Source organism: Pieris rapae, chromosome 14 (genome assembly GCF_905147795.1).
Source record: "Pieris rapae chromosome 14, ilPieRapa1.1, whole genome shotgun sequence".
NCBI classification, from domain to species: domain Eukaryota; kingdom Metazoa; phylum Arthropoda; class Insecta; order Lepidoptera; family Pieridae; genus Pieris; species Pieris rapae.
This window is the reverse complement of record NC_059522.1, coordinates 5078892-5098182: the sequence shown is the minus strand read 5'-3', so window position 1 is coordinate 5098182 and position 19291 is coordinate 5078892. Positions and strand designations below refer to the sequence as shown.

The window sequence follows — 19291 nt, the reverse complement described above, 5'->3', positions numbered from 1 at the left end:
TTGAGAATTATCAGTTTGAAGCGTGATATTGGCGCGTCGAGTCGCGTTTTGTCGCTGGCGTTCGCGATAAACTGTTTTGCGAAAGTGCATGTGACATTTTTGAGTGGAATCTGTGGTAAGTGCAGATTGACGTTTCAGAATAACTTTTGGTATGAATGAATTTATTATTACTTTAAAATAAAACTGCGTTCTTTTTGTGAATGATTTTTTTTATTTGCCTATTGTATTAAAATAAGTACTAAAAAATTTGCAAAGTCAGTGTGTAATATTCTATTATTTATAATAAATGAATATCGGTCACAGATTAATTTCTTTTACCTTATCTGATATAAATTATCTAAGATAAGCTATAATATAATATTGCGAAGATTTTTATTTCATTGATGAATTAATAAAAAACCTCTTATCAAATTTTGCTAACTCGAAGTTATTATCAAACTGCTTTTTATCTTTTATTTGCTCTAATTCAGTGAAAATCTTTTTTGCCACAATGTTTTACTCCACATGTAAATACATAGGTTATAATTTAGTATAAATATATCATTATTTCAATTCAAGAAATGTATGTATTTTTTTTAAATTAAAAATGTAGGATAACATATCAGTAGTTGCGCTAATGAATCAACTAAGAAATTTAAAGTGTAAGAGTAGTTTAGTTAATTTAATGGTTCCGTTTTTTAAGTACATATTCCATATCTTACTGAACTAAACTATTTTGACAAAAAAGCCTTATATTAAAACAGAAATATATCTGGCAAGTATGAAAACAAATGACAAAAAACATACAAAAATAATCGAATGTAATTTCAATTGAAAGGCAAAAATCTTAGAGCAATACAATTTTATAAGTATTATTAACACGTAAGTGTACCTAAACAGCATCATTATTTTTCCAATACTATAAAATTGTAATAAACTAAATTTAGTATTTATCAATTTTGAATTATGAATGAGTATGTGTGGGTTAATTTAAGAGGTATTTTTGTTGTTTTTAATTCGTATTGCAGACGAATAAAAAAAGTATGATTATATATAAATTAAGTAAAAACGATATATTTAATTTTCAGAAAGCTTTAATAAAATTAAGTAATACATATGTTCTCTAAGCTTTAACGAGCATCTGTTGAAAGTTCTCAGCTTAGTACACAGCTCACGAGTAGTAAATCCGGAGTCTATAATAATATACAGAAACCTTTCAAGATATTCGAATATTAAAATTAAAATTAAATATACTAAATACTATACATTGATTAATATATAAACACGTAACATTTTGAAGGGTCAGATTTTATATCTTAAAAAATAACTAATTTTTTTCCTTTATACTTACTCAAAATTAATTAAAGAGTAGATAATATGAATTGTCCCATATCTAAAATAATCACGCATTAGTTAAATTTAATTGGCTCCAAGCTCTAAATCTCGAGGACATATTAAAACTGATTTCAATTAATTTCACTAGCTCTGAATTTGTGTTATTAATTAACAGGTAGCACAGTGTTGTCCTAGTGGCTTTAGCGTGCAACTCTCATACTCTGAGGTCGTAGGTTCGATCCGCGGCTGTGCACCAATGGACTTTCTATATGCGCATTTAACATTTGCTCGAACGGTGAAGGAAAACATCGTGTGGAAACCGACATCTCTTAGACCCAAAAAGTCGACGACGTGTGTCAGGCACTGGAGGCTGATCACCTATTTGCCTATTGGATTTAAAAATGATCATGAAACAGATTTAGAAATCTGAGGCCTAAAGACCTAAAGAGGATGTAGCGCCGCTGATTTATTTTTATTTCTAATTAACAGGTAGATTACTAGTACTTAATGTATGGCCAAGGTTTGAATGTTTGTAGGAAAGATTCGATTTTAGATATAACTTTATAGTTTTTATTCACACCTATATCTCAGTACAAGCTGTTTATAAAGCAGACGCTTGCTGGCTAGAACCGGGTACCACAAAGGTGGCGTTTTTCTCGCCTCTTTATATTAACTTGTATTATAAAGCAATCTTTTTCATTAGTGCGAGATAACCCTGAGACGAATTCATAGGGTATTGATCACCCGGATATCAAAGAAATAAAGAAGTTGCCCAGTGTGAGTGAAAACATATCACAAATTTACAGTTGGAAAGTGTACGAAAAAAATCATTCGTTACAAATAAGGAAGAATCAAAACAAACATAATACATCGTAAAATTAAAAATCTGATGACTTTTATCACAATAGAGCCTTTATTATACGTACATGTAATATATTTCTAATGAATTCTCTTTGATAAATAAAAAAGTTTATTTATTTCTTAATTATTAATCAATAAAAGCTAAACCAGTGGCTTAGAGGTATATGGCGTATATCCACTATCTAGATTTGATTCCCAATGAAACAACATTTATTTCAAGTCTGTCACATATATAGTAGATAATTTTATATTTGATCTCATTTTTGTTAAGATTACCGCTCGTCGCTTATACATATATAGTATAAAAGGTGGTTTGAAATATCTACAAAAAATATTGCATATTTTAAACTTAGTATTGCATAAATATATCATGTTTAACCAATATCTATACCTAAAATATTTATATATTTTTTTTGATAGAACAGGGAAAAAGGAGGCTTACCTGATGTTACGTGATACCGCCGCCCATGGACACTTTCAGTGCCAAAGGGCTCGTGAGATAATAAGACGAAAAAATGTTTTCATTCCATGCCCGTTTATTCATGAATAATGGAATTTAGTTTCTTTTTTCCTCTTTTACAAAGATAATATAGTATTTATATTAGAAACGGTTTATATGTAATAACGATTTCAACTTTGATATTTTCATTTCGTTAGATATGAAACTTATAGATAATTGTTTTCTTCTTGGGACTTTTCTCAGTATGTTAAAATGTTATATTGTATGTAAAAGCATACTATTTATATTCTAATACTACTAATATATTCTTAACCTACGCATACATAGTTATAATAATTTAAAAGGTTTGGTCGTTGTGGCAGTGTAGCTTAAAGCAAGCTGTCCTCGCTGTATTGCAATCCTTATTTATAGGAGTTTTAAATAAAGCGCAACGAAATGTTCGAATATATCCCTTCTTTGTAAAATCTTCAAGTATCAAATTTTCATCGCAGTTGCAAAAAAAATGTAATTACTTAACAAAATTGTCACGAAATATAGTTTTTAATCAGACAAAAAATATTTATTTACCTATTTATTTAAAATTATATATTTTTAATTTTTAAAATTAGGACTAAACTGGTTTGACAAAAAGCCTTATTTAAACAGAAATATATCTGCGCCGTGTGAAAACAAATGACAAAATAAAAGACTTGAACAAGAATCGTCGAATGTATTCTTTTGAACAATTCATTATAAAAAAATATTACTTACATGTACATAGAAATAAAAACGAGGAAATTCTGATAACATTTTTTTTAATGTGTGTTAAGTGATACCTCAAGTGATAGTGGGCTGATCTCTGGGCTGTCATACTGTAAGCATCGTAATTGTGTAGCTCCGTATTATTGAGTGCTAAAAAATAATTTCGTACACTGTTCTTGAGACTGCGACGTCACAAAACACAAATTGAAGTGTCGTCCGTGTAGTGGAACTACCGATTTCACACAATATCACGTAAGTTCTTGAATTTCAACAAAAGTATCTCCAAAAAGTGATAATTAGAGGTTAGAAATCCACCAATCATATTGAGCATAGACAAAAGATCAATGACATTGACACTTGTCACAGTAACAGCTAACTAGTGTTGCCAGAGCAAGTAAATAAAAACTACCACTAATTACGTTCCATAACACGCAGATTTAGTTTACAAGAATGGAGGATCAGTTTCAACTATTGTTTGATAAAATGAAGAATGAAATCTTGAACCAAACAATAGAATTGAAAGATTCGATAACAAATAATATAATGGAGAGATTAGACGAAAAACTTCAACCTATTATAACAGAAAATAGAAACTTAAAAATAAAAGTAGAAAATCTCGAAAAGGAAGTAGAAAGTTTAAAAAGAGGAAAGAAGCAAAACAATTTGATAATGTTTGGAGTAAATGAAGGCGAAAGGTCTACACAAGAATTAATACAAAATACAATACATATTTTCAAAACTGACCTTGACATACAATTACAAGAACATGAGATAAACAAAATATATCGTCTAGGAAGGGGAAAGTCTTCTGGAAAACCAAGACCAATTCTGATTTCCTTTACGAGCGAATGGAAGAAGAATGAAGTTATGGGAAAGAAGAAAAACTTCAAAAATGTATATGTTACAGAAGACTACACAAAGGAAGTAATAGAGAAAAGGAAAACGTTGCAGGCGCAGCTAAAAGAGGAGAGAGAAAAGGGAAATATCGCGTACCTGAAATTTGACAAACTAGTAGTAAAAGGAAAAAATACTAACATAAATAAGGAAAAGCGCAAAAGAGAAACATCATCATCCCCACAAAACAATGCTCAACCAAGGAAACAACAAACTCTAATGCCGCCGATTAACAATAGACCAAATGCTTTCGACGTAATGAGGATTAGAGCTAATTCTCTTTCGTCTCTTCCCGCTAAGACAACAACTAACAAAGAATAACAATTAACTGTCGGTAAACGGAAAAATAAACAGCTCAACATGAACCAACATAAAATAACAAAACAAAATACTTCCCCAAGCCGACTGGTCATCGTGGGGAAAAATGACCACGACCCTCTAAAGGAAAAAAATAACACTAACATGAAAAACAAAGTAAATGACATCCACATAGTGGAAATCTTTAGAGGAGGCCTATGTCGAAAGACAAGCTGAAATGTAGAAACGACCGTTTACCGATACCTGATTTATGAAAAGAAAAGAAACTGTTAAAAGTTATAAACGTATTTGTAAGAAAAATTACTGTAAAAATAAGTTCAGCAATAAAGGCTATTTTATTTTATTTTATTTATTTATTAAGTGATACCACCGCCCATGTACACTCACATTGCCAAAAGGCTCGCAAGTGCGTTGCCGAGCTTTCAAGAAATGATACACTATTTTCTTGAAGGACCCTTAAAGTCGAAATAGTTTGGCAATACTTCAGTGGGTAGCTGGTTCCACATAGCGGTGGTGCGCGGCAAAAACTGCTTTAGAAAACGCTCACTTGTGGAACGACGGACGTAGACGTGATACCGATGGTATTTTTTATTTTCACAATTCCTCTGAGCACTATCCATGGTAAATGCAGAGAGACAACGCCAAGGGATCAAGCCGAATGGAAAGTGATTGGTCGTCGACGAGTCGAATCGCTCTTCGTTGCATACGGTCAAGTGGAAGGAGCTGGTACTGGGAAGCTCCCGCCTACATGTGATGTGTGTGATGTTTTGTGTGTGCTCGCTATCTTCCTAGGTATATATGAAAAATCTAATTTTATTTAATAAAAAAAAAATCAAATAACTTAACCTCTCATCACAATCAAAGAGACTTTTAATTAATAAAATCAACGAGTTCAGGCAACGAGTTACGTTTGTGATTTGAGGTATGAATTGGATTTAATTAAGTTAGCAAACGTTTCTGTGAATACATTTTTGAAATCAATTACCAAAATCGTATTATAATTTAATTTTGTCGTATACCAATTCTTAATCAAATTGTCGTTTCAGCAAAATGTGCAGATATCCTTAGAGATATGTCATATATAGCATGAAAGTTTGTTAAATGCTTCGTTAGAATTTTGATTAGTTTTCAACTATTTGAGATATTAACGAATCTAGTACGTATAGTTACTTGTTATAGAATTAATAGAACACCTTTGTATATAGTGGTCGTGAATATAGTATGACTAGCGGACCTGACAGACGTTGTTTATACTAAAAAATATATATAAAACGGTCCGTTCAGGAGTTTAATTATAAACTTAGGCACTGAATATTTGCATATTTTCAATAATGTTCCATATGTTAGTAGCTCTTAATGTAGTTAAATCTTATGATTTCGTTTCGTCATATTCATATATTGTATAGTCAATCATTTTTACTTATTCAAATCGAATAATAGTTACAATGTGTAGGTACCACAAGTTATGCAAACGAAATATTCTCAAATTATTCAGTTTGTTTTATATTTGTATGTACATATATGGATATGTATGTATATGGATATGTATAGATTAGAATTCTGTTTAATGTATGAACGTCGTGGTTGGGAAAGTCTGGAGCGGAGTGTCGCCATCAGGTTTTTCTTTAGTGTCCTTTTTCTCATTATCATTACACCACATTAAGTATATAATATATTTAATTGCCACGTGATCGTAATTGCGTTTGGACGTGGAATATAATACTGAATTGTATTAGCCAGTCAATCAAATTACAGAGTACAAACGGAGGTACATATACGCAGTGTTAATAGTCAAATCGTGTTATTGCATAACTAAATTGGAATAATTTACAAATTCGATCAGCTCATTGCTCTTTGTATAAACTATAAGCTATACAAACAAACAGTTGCCTATCCTACAGAAATCTGAGGCCCAAAAGTATTAACCTTTTATCTTTTAATAAACATGTAGTACAGGGCTCCCTAAGCCCTGAAAAACTGAAATATGCCGCTCACTTTATGAGTCTAAAGCATACCAGTATTCCCAAAATGTTTACTGTCACCGTAAAGCGGGTGTTAAATAGGTACATAGACGAAGTCCATTATCCACAGCCGGGATCAAACCTAGCACCTCAAAGATTAAAGTATATGACTGCTAGGGCCAAAACCACTAGGCTGGAGTAGACCAATTAGAATCGGGCGGAGGGCACGATCGTTTCGTCTTTCGGTTCATATTCTTACACCTTTACTTTTGTTTTTTTTTTCAAACACACGGTGTCCCTTGTTTTTAGAATGACAAACGCCTATATATTTAATATAAAAAATAATAATAGGGCAGTAAAAAAGAGGGAATCATCTAGAAAACTTAAGTTATCTGGAAGATCTAATTATGATGTACCTGTAAGAGTAATGTGAGGCTACGCTTAAGGTATACTTATAATAAGGTCCACTTATAAGAAAAAAGGAACAGAACCTTAACATAGTTGCATTAAACTTTAAAAGTTCCGATACCTAACAGCTTTATAATAGCCAGAGTAATTTACAAAAGTTTCACTTCGTATTAATCAAAAAAAAAATACCAATCTGAATTGAAAATATATGATTTTTATTGCGTATTTATTAGGCACAATCAATGACAGTTTTAGCAACAACTCTACGCTATAAGAAATAAATCAGTGGCGCTAAAACCTCTTTTAGGTCTTGGCCTCAGATTTTTGAATCTGTTTCATGATTATATTTAAATCTAATAAGCAATACTGATCACCTAGATCAGTCTCCAGCGCGGAAGGTTTAAACGATGACAAATATGTCAAATATATGATAGAAATAAAAAAATAAGCGTAAATAATTTAATTTTACAAGAAAATCGTCCATTCAAAAAACTCTTAAACATTTGTCGTCTTTTGTTTTTCTAAAAAAAACAATAGATGTTTTTTTTTTAAAAGAAAGTCACTCGGTTGTTAAATATTTTTAGGTTTGTTCAGAAATTTGTCCGTTTCATAGACATATTACAGTGTAAATGGTAATGTAGGTGATACGAAGTTCACTAGGTCAAGACAAAATGTATATACAAAACAGATTATTTAGTCGTCTTGTTTTACATTAAATAAAACTTGCAAATTAAAAGAACACACTAAAATTCTTAGGACTCAAGCAGTTATTTACAATAAAATAAATAATATAATAAGAATACACATAACACGGGTGAATGTCGATTTTGAGGACTGTTTGTCATATTTAGTTTATCAACCCGTATTTGAAAGCGCCACAAATAACTTCCTAGATATTTTGATTACCTAGAAACTACAATACCTCATTTGGCGTAAGCGTTTGTTTTAAACGATCTCAAAAAAAGAGTGTGTATACTTATGTATACGCGTTAGAAGTTATACTTCTTTGGCGTACGGAAAATAAAAAATAACTAAAATGCAGTAGTGATTAACTATAAATATTAAAATTAATCAAAAAGATTTTATTTAAATAAATAAATAGTTAATACTATCACCGTCGTATATGAAATTGATTTAAAAACACCGAAATAATATTAATTTATTCACACTGTTTAATTGTACGGAACACGCGTTCTATATATTAAATTACTAGGATATACAACTTCAACATAGTTATACATTTTCATGCCACCTAGACCTAACTTTACGATGTCGAATTTAGGTGTTGGTGTGCGCGCGCAACGTAAAACTATTATTTTTCTCCATCGTGCCAAAAGAAGTAAACCTTCAAAAATCATTTGTCAGGCAAATCTTGGTATAAAACATACCCTTGTGAAGGGTTAAGGGACCGTGTTGATGGCCACTTGACCGAGTGATAGCGGTGATTTTGACGATTCCGAATCCTTTATAAGCCAAACCTTTGATAAATAGCATCTCTGTCTCAAATTAGTTCGATTGACAACAATGGGTTGAATAAAATGCTTTAGGGACTCTGGCTACGACTAGTAAGAAGTAATAGACATGTATATTGAAATAAAAAGATTTTAATTTTGTTCAAAATTAAATTCTTGTTATGATCAGCGTATTCGTAATAGGAAAGGACTAATATCATATTTATAAAATCGGTTTCGGTGATAATAAATTATATTAAAATAGTCGTAAAAGTTAAAGAAAGTCAGCCTTAAAAGGCTTATGAATTTATTATTGATACTCCGTTCCGATTAGTAGTAGCTTAATATTAATTATTAATAAAAAACAAATGTTCATTAGTGCATTTAACCTACCTTATTGTATCCGTAAAGTTTTTGAATACAAACTTTTAAAAAATGTAACAAAATCAGTGACATTTTATATTCAACTCTGATATTAAATGCGATGGCGTTTTAGAAACATTCAAAGTTCAAAGTTTAGCAAAGCCTCACACGATTTCTTACAAAAAGTAAAACGAATTTTGTAGTAAAAGCTAAACATAAACGCGTAGTACTAACAGTAAACTAATGATATTATAAATACGGGCAGAATATTTCGAATATTTTTAGACGAAGTAATGTTAGAATTGATTTGTTTGAACGTAGAATGATCAGTGATGTACGTAGATATATGTAATGAGTTTTGTTTGAAAATAGAATTTGTTATTGTTTTTTTCAATGCCTGTAGTTCCGCAGTTATCATTAAATCCTTGAGGATTAATGATAAATAAACTAGTAATTGATTACTACGAGGTTTCAAACATTAAAACTACATGCAATTTATTTAACGTTTAGTTTTTAACTATTAATACAGCAGTGTTGGCCTAGTGGCTTCAGCGTACGACTCTCATACCTGAAATCGCAGGTTCGATCCCCGGCTGTGCACCAATGGAGTTTCTTTCTATGCGCGTATTTAACATTTGCTCGAACTGTGAAGGAAAACATCGTGAGGAAACCGAAATGTCTTAGAACCAAAAAGTCAACAACGTGGTTCAGGCACTGGAGGCTGATCACCTACTTGCCTATAAGATTTAAAAATGATCATGAAACAGATTCAGAACTCTGAGACCAAGACCTAAAGAGGTTGTAGCGCCACTGATTTTTTTATTAACTATTAATATCTCATTTATACTATAAAGTTCGTAATATTTTTAATCAAATACATATTTTACATAAATTTTGTAAATATAAAGTTACAAAGCAATTAAACTTTTCCAATTTGCTGCTTCAACTGAGGAAACCTGATGCTTGATATTCAATGTAGCTTATAAAGTTTATAAGAGTTTAATTTCAATAAGATATACTTAAATATTAAAATATTAATTAAATAGTTATATATTTAAATGAATTTTATTATAATGCATTTTTTATTAACCCATTTGTACACTCATAAATGAACTACGCCTCACTAAACTGTGCCCATGTGTGGCAATTTTGCCCATGTTATTTTAAATATTTGAGGATAATTATAATGATTAGGATCTTTAATAAAGAGTTAGTAATCATAATTTTGTTGAGGGTCCTTTAATTAAGTCAATTTATTAGCAGGGTCTGCTTGAATAAGTTAGGTATATAATTTGTCTAGACGAAGTAGAAGTTGTGCAAATTTCTTTCGCCAATTGTTAAGTTTGGAGAGATAGCTCTTAAGTCTGAGGGCAAGCGTTCTGGCTGTGTGCTTGTGATGGCAGTGTGACTTCTCTAAGCACCCACAACAAAAAGTAGATAAGTATAGGGAGATACTTCCTTTTCATTATATCCTATAAATTTTAATGCGTATTTTCTTATCAAAGCTGCAGGCGTTGTGAATAAATAAATGTTAATTGTATGTAAAATGAACGATAGTTAAATTCGGCTATTACCATGGTTACAATATAATAGGGGGGCAAACGAGCCTGCGGGACGCCCAAAAAGGCAGTCGTCACAGCCCATAGACACCCATTCTTAGTGGGAGCGTTGCCGGCCTTTAAGGGAGGAGTACGATCGTATTTTGAATTGTTGGAGGTTGTATCTCTCAGAGAAGACCCCCGCCGGTCGATTCCACAGTTCGCTAGTTTGCAAAAGAAAATACCTTGCGGAACGGACAGTAATGACATTTTTATATCAGAATCTTGCCGATACAGATTAAATACTGAATATTAATTAAGTTTGTACGTTGAAGAGGTACATTCTTTTGTTAAGTACTAACCCTTAATCAAACCTAGGTTTTTATAATCTTGTCATACAAAACACATCAAAATAAGTAAAACAACTAGAAGTTTGCTTATATTCAAGTATGAAACTATCTTTTCGAGTGGCTGTCTCGCGATAAGGTGTATTAAAAGAACATGTTGCCGATAACACGGTAATCCAACGAACATTGTATTTCTTCTGAATACTCGAAGCAAATTGATTGAGAATAAAAATGTAGAAAATGTGTAGGAATTTGTAATGCAGGGACTCCATAGGAAATGTTAGGGTCAGTTTGTGCTCTAGCGATTTATATTTTTATAATAATAATCCAGTGACGATTCAACCATAAAACTTGTAATTTTAGATTGCAACTGCTTCTCGCATAATTTCTTTTTTTTATCAGCGTCTGTATGTGATATATGTTTGACACGTGTCATCGGTATTTAGGTACATGACGATTTCCTCACGATTTTGCTGTTACCATAAAAGGCACCCTTACATTAAAACATTCCTTTGGTACATAGTTCGAAACAGAAATCAGGGATGACGGTCGCTCTCTTTAGCGACTAGGCCAACAGTACTGTGATTTATATATTATTAAATTAAAATATTACAGGGTTTAATAAAACACTTTTTTACGGATTATAGTTATGTATTATTGTATTTAAACTTATAATTATTTGTACATAATTTTAAGTTTAAATACAATAATACATAACTATAATCCGTAAAAAAGTGTTTTATTAAATGTGTAAAAGTTATGTTAATAAAAGACAATACTATATTACAGGGTACTTATGGTCTACGTTTCACTATTTTGCTTATTGTGCGAATGCTTTTTTACGTTAATTAGTTGAATTGAGTTCTTTATTGGTATAAAACTGTTGTCACAAATTCATTATTATAAGAGCGTTCGTCTTCTATGCAAATTTATAATTTATTTAATATATGAGGTTATGGTTTTCTAATACAAATAGAAATTTGATTATTTTTTATTGAAATATAAAAGTATTTGAATGTGCAATTTTAAGTGAATATTTTCTTGCAGCATACTTAATATATTTTCCACAGAGAATGTTTTATTCAAGATTTAATTCAGACAAGTTTTATGTATTTTATATTTCACCCGCCGGGATTCAATCATTTACATTAGTCTGGGTACACTCACCAACCTACAGAATCTTATATTTTTTATCTGTTTATATGAATAACGCTTATCGTGGAGACTCATACTCTACTATAAAGTTTGGTTTGAAATTATAAAATTTTAAAATATGCAGGGAGTTTGATTATTACATTAGATACATTGCTATTTCTAGAATATTCTAGATCTATACTCTAAATATATAAATAATAATTCAAAAAGCAATAAACTATTAAAACTAATATTGCACACAACGTTCATCAAAATCAAAAGGTGTGAATTATCTAAAGCTTTGCTCGCGTTCATTTTGAAATATCTTGCGGTAAATATTTCAAAAAAACATTTGCAATTATCAATCTACAATTTCACAAGTCCTTTTATAAGAAAATAATTATAAGAAAATAATTAAAATAGCGCCAACAACATTTTCAAAGTCGAATACTCCGCTTCCGTGGCTCAATAATTTACTTTTAGATTCCCGGCGAAACATTCGAGCTGGTTGATCACAAAATACAAACAAGGATACAAGTACACAAAGATACTCATGTGTCTGACCCGTGTCCCCATATGTGACTAAGAGAGTACAGATTATGAAGAAAATTGTTACTTGTAAAAGTCATAGATAGCATTGTAAGTTATTACGCTAATCAACGCGGGATAGACTAAAGACTTCCGACCTAGGATTAATTAACCTTGTGTTCCCTGATTAATTGTACGGTCCTTAAGACTGAAATTCAATTTAGTACATGTTTTTTATATGTACCACTTATGTGTGCAGTGTTGGCCTAGTGGCTTCAGCGTGCGACTCTCATACCTGAGGTCGTAGGTTCGATGCCGGGCTGTGCACTAATGGACTTTCTTTCTATGTGCGCATTTAACATTTGCTCGAATGGTGATGGAAAGCATCGGGAGTAAACCGACATGTCTTAGACCCAATAGTCGACGACGTGTGTCAGGCACTGGAGGCTGATCACCTACTTGCCTATTAGATTTAAAAATGATCATGAAACAGATTCAGAAATCTGAGGCCAGGACCTAAAGAGGTTGTAGCGCCACTGATCTATTTCTTTTATGTGTGCAGTGCAGACTCCTGAAAGTAAGGGAGTATGATGACTGTCTGCACATTAGTCTGGGGGATTTTGCTAGCAATTTCGAGATTAGCTTATAAAACTAGTAACTGCTCCCTTAGTTTCTCCTTAATGTGATTTAACTTAGCCTACCTATTTAGTACATACCAACATGAAACATTTTGCTATGCTATACCAGAAACTGATCGGATTTCCGGAATGAAAACTCTCTATATAAACCCCAGAGTTAAATCAATTAATCAATCAAAAATCATTTATTGATATAGGTAACATAATGTACACTTATGAACGTCAAAAAAAAGATATATACATTAAATGAATCTAATTTTACATTTACTGCCAGTTCTCAAATCAAGGGCGTAGAACGGAAGAGAAGAACTGGCAATAAACTCTCCGCCACTCTTTTTAATCACCAAGTTTTTTTTACACAATGTTTGTAAGGAGCTGCAACCATTACACCATGTTCCATATGATAAGCAGACATTGTTAAATCGCTTTACAATTCCAGAGTACAAGTAGCGGCACGAAACTCTAGCGCTGACCGTTATTGCGCAGAAGTAAAAAATCAGGTACCTGAGGGGGGAACGGAAGAGAAGAGCGTCGATTGGCTCTCCAGTCGCATTCCGTCCCCCGCACCACAGTACACATGCGCAGCAATCCCCTCCACGTGTCGGCCAGCGCTAGACTTACGTGCCGCTGCCTATACATCACACATTCTTTCGTGTTACATTCATGCGCTTACGCAGCGTTCATTTAAAGAACTATAAAACAATATTAATTATATACAAGCCTCGTCTTATTGTGACTATTCATAAATCTTTCGCCTAGCTTTTTACTGTCGGTGTTAAAATAACACCTGTTTATGTCGTGACTTGCGAGTCGTCTATTATTTTAAGAGTGATCTATTAGTGTAAGGGTCTGTTTCACAATCTCCGGATAAGTTCCAATTTATACTATTATTATATTAATTTATTAATTTAATTGAATTTTGTTTGTTTTAACAAGTTCAAAATGTATTACACAATTTTATAAACATATATAATATTTGTTTTACTTCATAGGTACTTTTATAAATAATGTATATGTTTTGATATTATAAGAGGGAATGATGAAGGTAAATGAGTACTATCAGTGTATGTGTTGAGATCCACTATCGCGGATCCCCATTTTCATTTCATGGACCCCAAATTTTTTTTTCTCTGACGTAGACACCTTGCAGGTTATCATAGACCCCTAGGGGTCGATATAGACCACATTGGGAATTACTGACATAGCCAAACAATATTCATATATCCAATCCAAATATAATGAAGTAATATTGATAACATACTCACACTTACATATCAGTAGGATTTCAGTAAAATTACACATAAGGTTGTGATGTGGAAAGTCATGAATTTCAAAGATCGTCAACGTCACTTTGAAATGTTAAGATGAGCGATGAGATGTATATTCCCAGACTACAACTTAATACAAAGTAAATAGTTATTTAGATGCGATATGTTTTATGTATTGTGATATTAGTACAACGATGTCTAGGCAATAATATATATTAATGTAAGTGTTGAGTTTTCTCCTCACGGGCCAAGATTAAATCAAACGCTTAAAAATTGCATGACTTATTATTATTTATTTATAAGAATACCCGTCTAACGCGCAACGGAGCCCGGAGACAACGACACATAAGTATATTGTTAAATATAACATTTACAGTATTATGAACATTTAAGCAAAACAAACAGCGCATTAAAATCTTCTATTACAGCTATTTATTTTTTTACAAAAATATGCCGAAACCCATGATCTCGTATGATTAATGGTAAAATATTATAAATGAAACAGCTAAGGGCAGGTGGCGAATTTTATATCAGTCTATGAATATTAAAATATATGGAGAGGAAGTAAAGATCAACATCATTCAAGTGATTGATGGTTAAAGATGGTACTTACTGTGCCAAAAAGTCAAAAGGTTGCCTTTTTCTATCTCATGATATATATCGGTTATTTTTATCATGGAAATAAGATACAAGGGCAGAAAGCGTGGTAAACTTAGCTGAACCTACATGTAATTAATATATATATATATATTTTTTTTTCTTTTTTGTCATTAAGTTTAATATGTGTATGTTGTGTGGTTGATATTTCGTGTAACATGCTGTGTACAGATGCAGGGTTTTAGATTTTCAAATGTTGTTTAGTGTGTAATAACTATATGTATCTAATCAATCTGTTTTCTGTTTCTGTACCTAAATGTAAAAATTGTAAAAATAAAATAAAAATAATGGTATTTCGTAAGTGAATTCAAACGGCTTACGATTCCAAATCACCCGAGCTCTAATAGCGAAGACGCAAAAGAAAACATTTTTAAGTTAGTATTAAAACACTAGTCTATTCATTATTTGAATAATTTAGATTACAATTTTCCAATATACATTATGCGGAATTTATCCCTGAACAGTGATTACGTGTTTACACAACTTAAAGTGACAGCTAAGGGGCGGATAAAGCGATGTAAATGGTAATGACGGGAGTTTGACGATGATTACACTTTTGTGCCTTGTTCTTCGGACTCCATTAGTATCGGGATCTAAATGAAAATATTTTGCTAAGCCTTGGCGCCAAACGAAACTTTATGGTTATCGTCATCGTCCCAGGCGTGAGACAATGTGATTCCGATTTAATGACGTTTATGGGTCACGCCTGACGCTATCTTTTTTTTGTCTTATCAATTTCAAATTAGTTACTCTATTTTGGCATAACAGTGTACTTTTTATAAATAAAACAACCCGGTATGAATAACAATACTTTGGTGACACAACGTCTTGGTCTCAGATGTGAAGTGTTATATAGTTCTTTCTTAATTCATTTTTGTATACTTTATGTTAGATGCTAGTTAAAATTCAGTATCAATTCGTTATTGTAAAAACTTACTTCATGAATAGAAAATGAGTATGTTGTAAATCAAATCAAAATTAATTTATTCATAATTATACTATGCACACTCGAAATACAATATTAAATATATCATCATGAAGCAAGTTTTGTAACTGCACATCAAAAACTATCTGTTGTTTATTGCTTCCGCATGGAAATAAACATTTTAAGTCTCCATAATAGATGCGCAATATAAGCAATTAATCACCCACTAAAGTAATAAAAGAATCAAAATAACACATTATTTCAGATATCGTTCATTGCGTACATGGGCGTATTGAAGGTTTAGAATTTAATATTTATGGGTCCTGATTCACTGTGATTAAAACCAATCCACTAATTACTACTTTGTATATCATTGAAAACTATCAATGATACGGGATACCCCTAGATACCCGAAGCCTCAAAGGAACGCCTGCTCTCGTATTTTAGTTGGGTCTGACCCCGTTTCAATTTATGCTTTAGTTTACAATTGATTAATATTTAATTAAATAGAATAAATATTCCAATTTAATAAAAAATAATTTATCATTAATATATATATTGTAATAGTGATCAGCATGTGCTAGATAACAAGTTATAATCATTTCATTACCCATAACTCATTTATATTTTATTGCTCGCCAATACACCTTGGTATATAATCTCTAAGTGTTTTACAATCGTACTAATATCACTATCGTAAATCACGAAATTATCAATATAATCAATCTATTAATAGTATACAATATCTATAATAGATATTGTGTAGTTTTAATGAAAATATTTACTTTCAATAAAGCACCTAACTTGTCTTAACTGTTTCTTCGTAAAACCAATTAACACGTATTGAACTAGCTGTAGATGGATTATATTATGTAAACATACGAACAGCTCTTAAAAAAATTAATTAAAACAAAATTTAAAGGTAAATTTTACTTTAATAAATTGATTCTTGCTTTTACTTTTACATAAAAACCCAAGAATCAATTATTAAATGTAAGCCAACATAATGCTTGTGAATAGTGGATCTTATAATATACACTTGTCAATACATAGAAAAAGTTCATTTAGTGCAAACAAGTTAAATCATAAAAAATACTTCAATTATTGATACCTCATTTCACCGGTTAGCAAGTGGCAACTTTCAATCCATCGACACCCTAGAAGTAACCTCAAAGCAATAAAAATAATCATTTTTTCGAAGAAGCGTTATTTTTAGAATCCACTGTATGAGCAACATATAACATACCTACGTTACAGAGAAATATGAAGAAGACGTCTTAAATAATTATTGTATGAATTTGAATCTAATTTAAAAAAACGAATATAGATTAAGTACATTTAGTAATCGTATGGAATGTAATACACATATACATTATGCCCCAAAACAAAAGTGCCAATAGACGGGACATATAGCAAGATATATAGATAAACTATACATAACTATAATCCGTTAAAAAAGTGTTTTTCTTTAAAAGATATATAGATAAAGCCGGACTTTAATGACTAAGAAGGAGAGGGCCCCAAAATGATAAATATGTATATAGAAAAAATAGAAGCGATAGCAGGAAGCGTATTTTTTTCTTTTGTTTAATGTTTGTTTTGTTAAATAATTGTTTTACAGTCAGGCCTATAAGTGCTTGTCATATTAAAAATAGTAAATTGTGGTTATTTTACCGATGCAACAGTCTGCCGAGCGTTGGCAAGCTTTTATCAATAAAAAAAGAAAGAAATCTATGAGACGTGGTTTGGACTTTACCTGTGAATGATTTTCGATCGATGGCACTGAAGGTAGCTAAGATTTATAAGAAAATAAGAAAAAAAACGGGTTTTTATTATTATTATTATGTATCATATAATAAATTAATTATTATTAACATCAGGTGAGCCTTCTGCCCGTTTGCCCCTGGTTCTATAAAAAAAACCCATCACAACTTTTGGTCTTTAAGAAAAAGAACTTTAAGAAAAGTTCACAACACTTCGAAACGGCGGGTATTGTGTCTTCACTTAACATCGGGTGATGCGATTGCCTGTTTCAACCTCTTCAATAAAATAAATTTAATACGAAAAATACTTATGCTAAAGATTGTCTTCATTAGTCTAGTAAAGGTATAAGGAATGTTATCCAGTAGATGTTAATTGTACTGACTTCCAGACTATCAAATGTCAGTCATGACCTATAACTAATAACAATGTGTCCCAAAATGGTCCGCTAGTTAGAATGTGCAATATTATAATGCTGTGTTCTGATATTTTTCACAAAAGTATTTGTAAATTTTAAAAGATAGTTCATGGTGAATACTTGCAACCTAAATTATTAATTTGAATAATATATATATATATATATATTTTTTGTCATTCAGTTTAATATGTGTATGTTGTTTGGTTGATATTTAGTGTAAAATGTTATGTACAGATATAATTGAATATCACATTTTCAAATGTGGTTTAGTGTGTATGTATGTAATCAATCTGTTTTCTGTTTTAGTACCTAAATGTAAAAATGAAAATAAAATAAATAATATACTCTATGCGGTTTTACAGAATTCATCAGATTGCTTAAAATATAATTTATTAACAGCAAAGAAACCATTGTATGCGCGATATACGTTTATATTTGAATTGTCATTTTGTCGAATAAACGACAGTCGTTCTATTTTTACCGAATCGATTTATCAAAGTGACGAAATGCTCCTATTTCAATCACCAATTCGATAACTTTAGATAATAAGCTGATAAGTATATATATTTTTTTCTAACCATCTGGAAGCCGTAACTTTTTATCTGTTACTGTATTACTGTGGATACAAATGGTTCCATGGGTTATATATAGTTATTTCGTATTTTGTCCTATACGTAAATGAATAATAAGTATGAAAACTATATCCTTGAAATCCCATCTCATAACTCCTCCTTTCTTGGCGATTCCTTTAAGGTTTCAGCAGTCTATGGAATTCACTTCCCGTCACTATTTGCTTAGCTCCTTCTCTATCTTCCTTTAAATTTCTGCTGTATAAACATTACCTGTCCAAGACATGTCCCTAACTTGCGTACTAACTAACGTGAGACTGATCTTGAATTAGATTATCATGATTCATGTGCACTTTTTACTTTTTTTTTCATGTATCCTATATCAATTTAGTTTTTTTTTTGTTTCTGTTAAGTATAGTTTTTTTCCTTCTTATTATATTTGTATTATGTATTTTTGCACTTCTTGCCTACCTTATGTAATTTAATCCATGTTTTTTTTCCTATACTCACAGTGGTTGTCTGCAAGAAATCGCTCGAAAGCGATAAGGCCGTCAGTTGTTTTTCATTAAATTATGTTTATTTTTTTTTATGTAATGCAACGAAGTGTTAAAAAATAAAATAAATACCATAATACAGAATCGTATATGAATATATAACATCCAATTCGTTTCTAATAATAGACCGTTATAAATACATGACATAATGCACGGTTATACTAAGCGAAGTTGTCGTCAACA

The 19291-nt window shown here is 31.2% G+C and overlaps 2 protein-coding genes across 4 annotated transcripts in view; both read left to right on the top strand.

Moving 5' to 3' along the window:
• LOC111000259 (atrial natriuretic peptide receptor 1) overlaps positions 1 to 19291 on the top strand; it is a 119799-nt gene continuing 100508 nt past the window's right edge. For 2 of the 3 annotated variants that reach the window (XM_045631147.1, XM_045631145.1), the window contains exon 1: positions 1 to 149. The gene's annotated coding sequence lies outside the window, so the exon portion shown is untranslated. The remainder of the gene's footprint in view (positions 150 to 19291) is intronic. The other variant, XM_045631146.1, reaches the window with a different exon arrangement.
• LOC123689741 lies at positions 3476 to 4830 on the top strand. The gene has a single exon (XM_045631148.1). It carries the CDS (start codon positions 3827 to 3829, stop codon positions 4589 to 4591), a length of 765 nt encoding a protein of 254 aa, XP_045487104.1. The 5' UTR covers positions 3476 to 3826; the 3' UTR covers positions 4592 to 4830.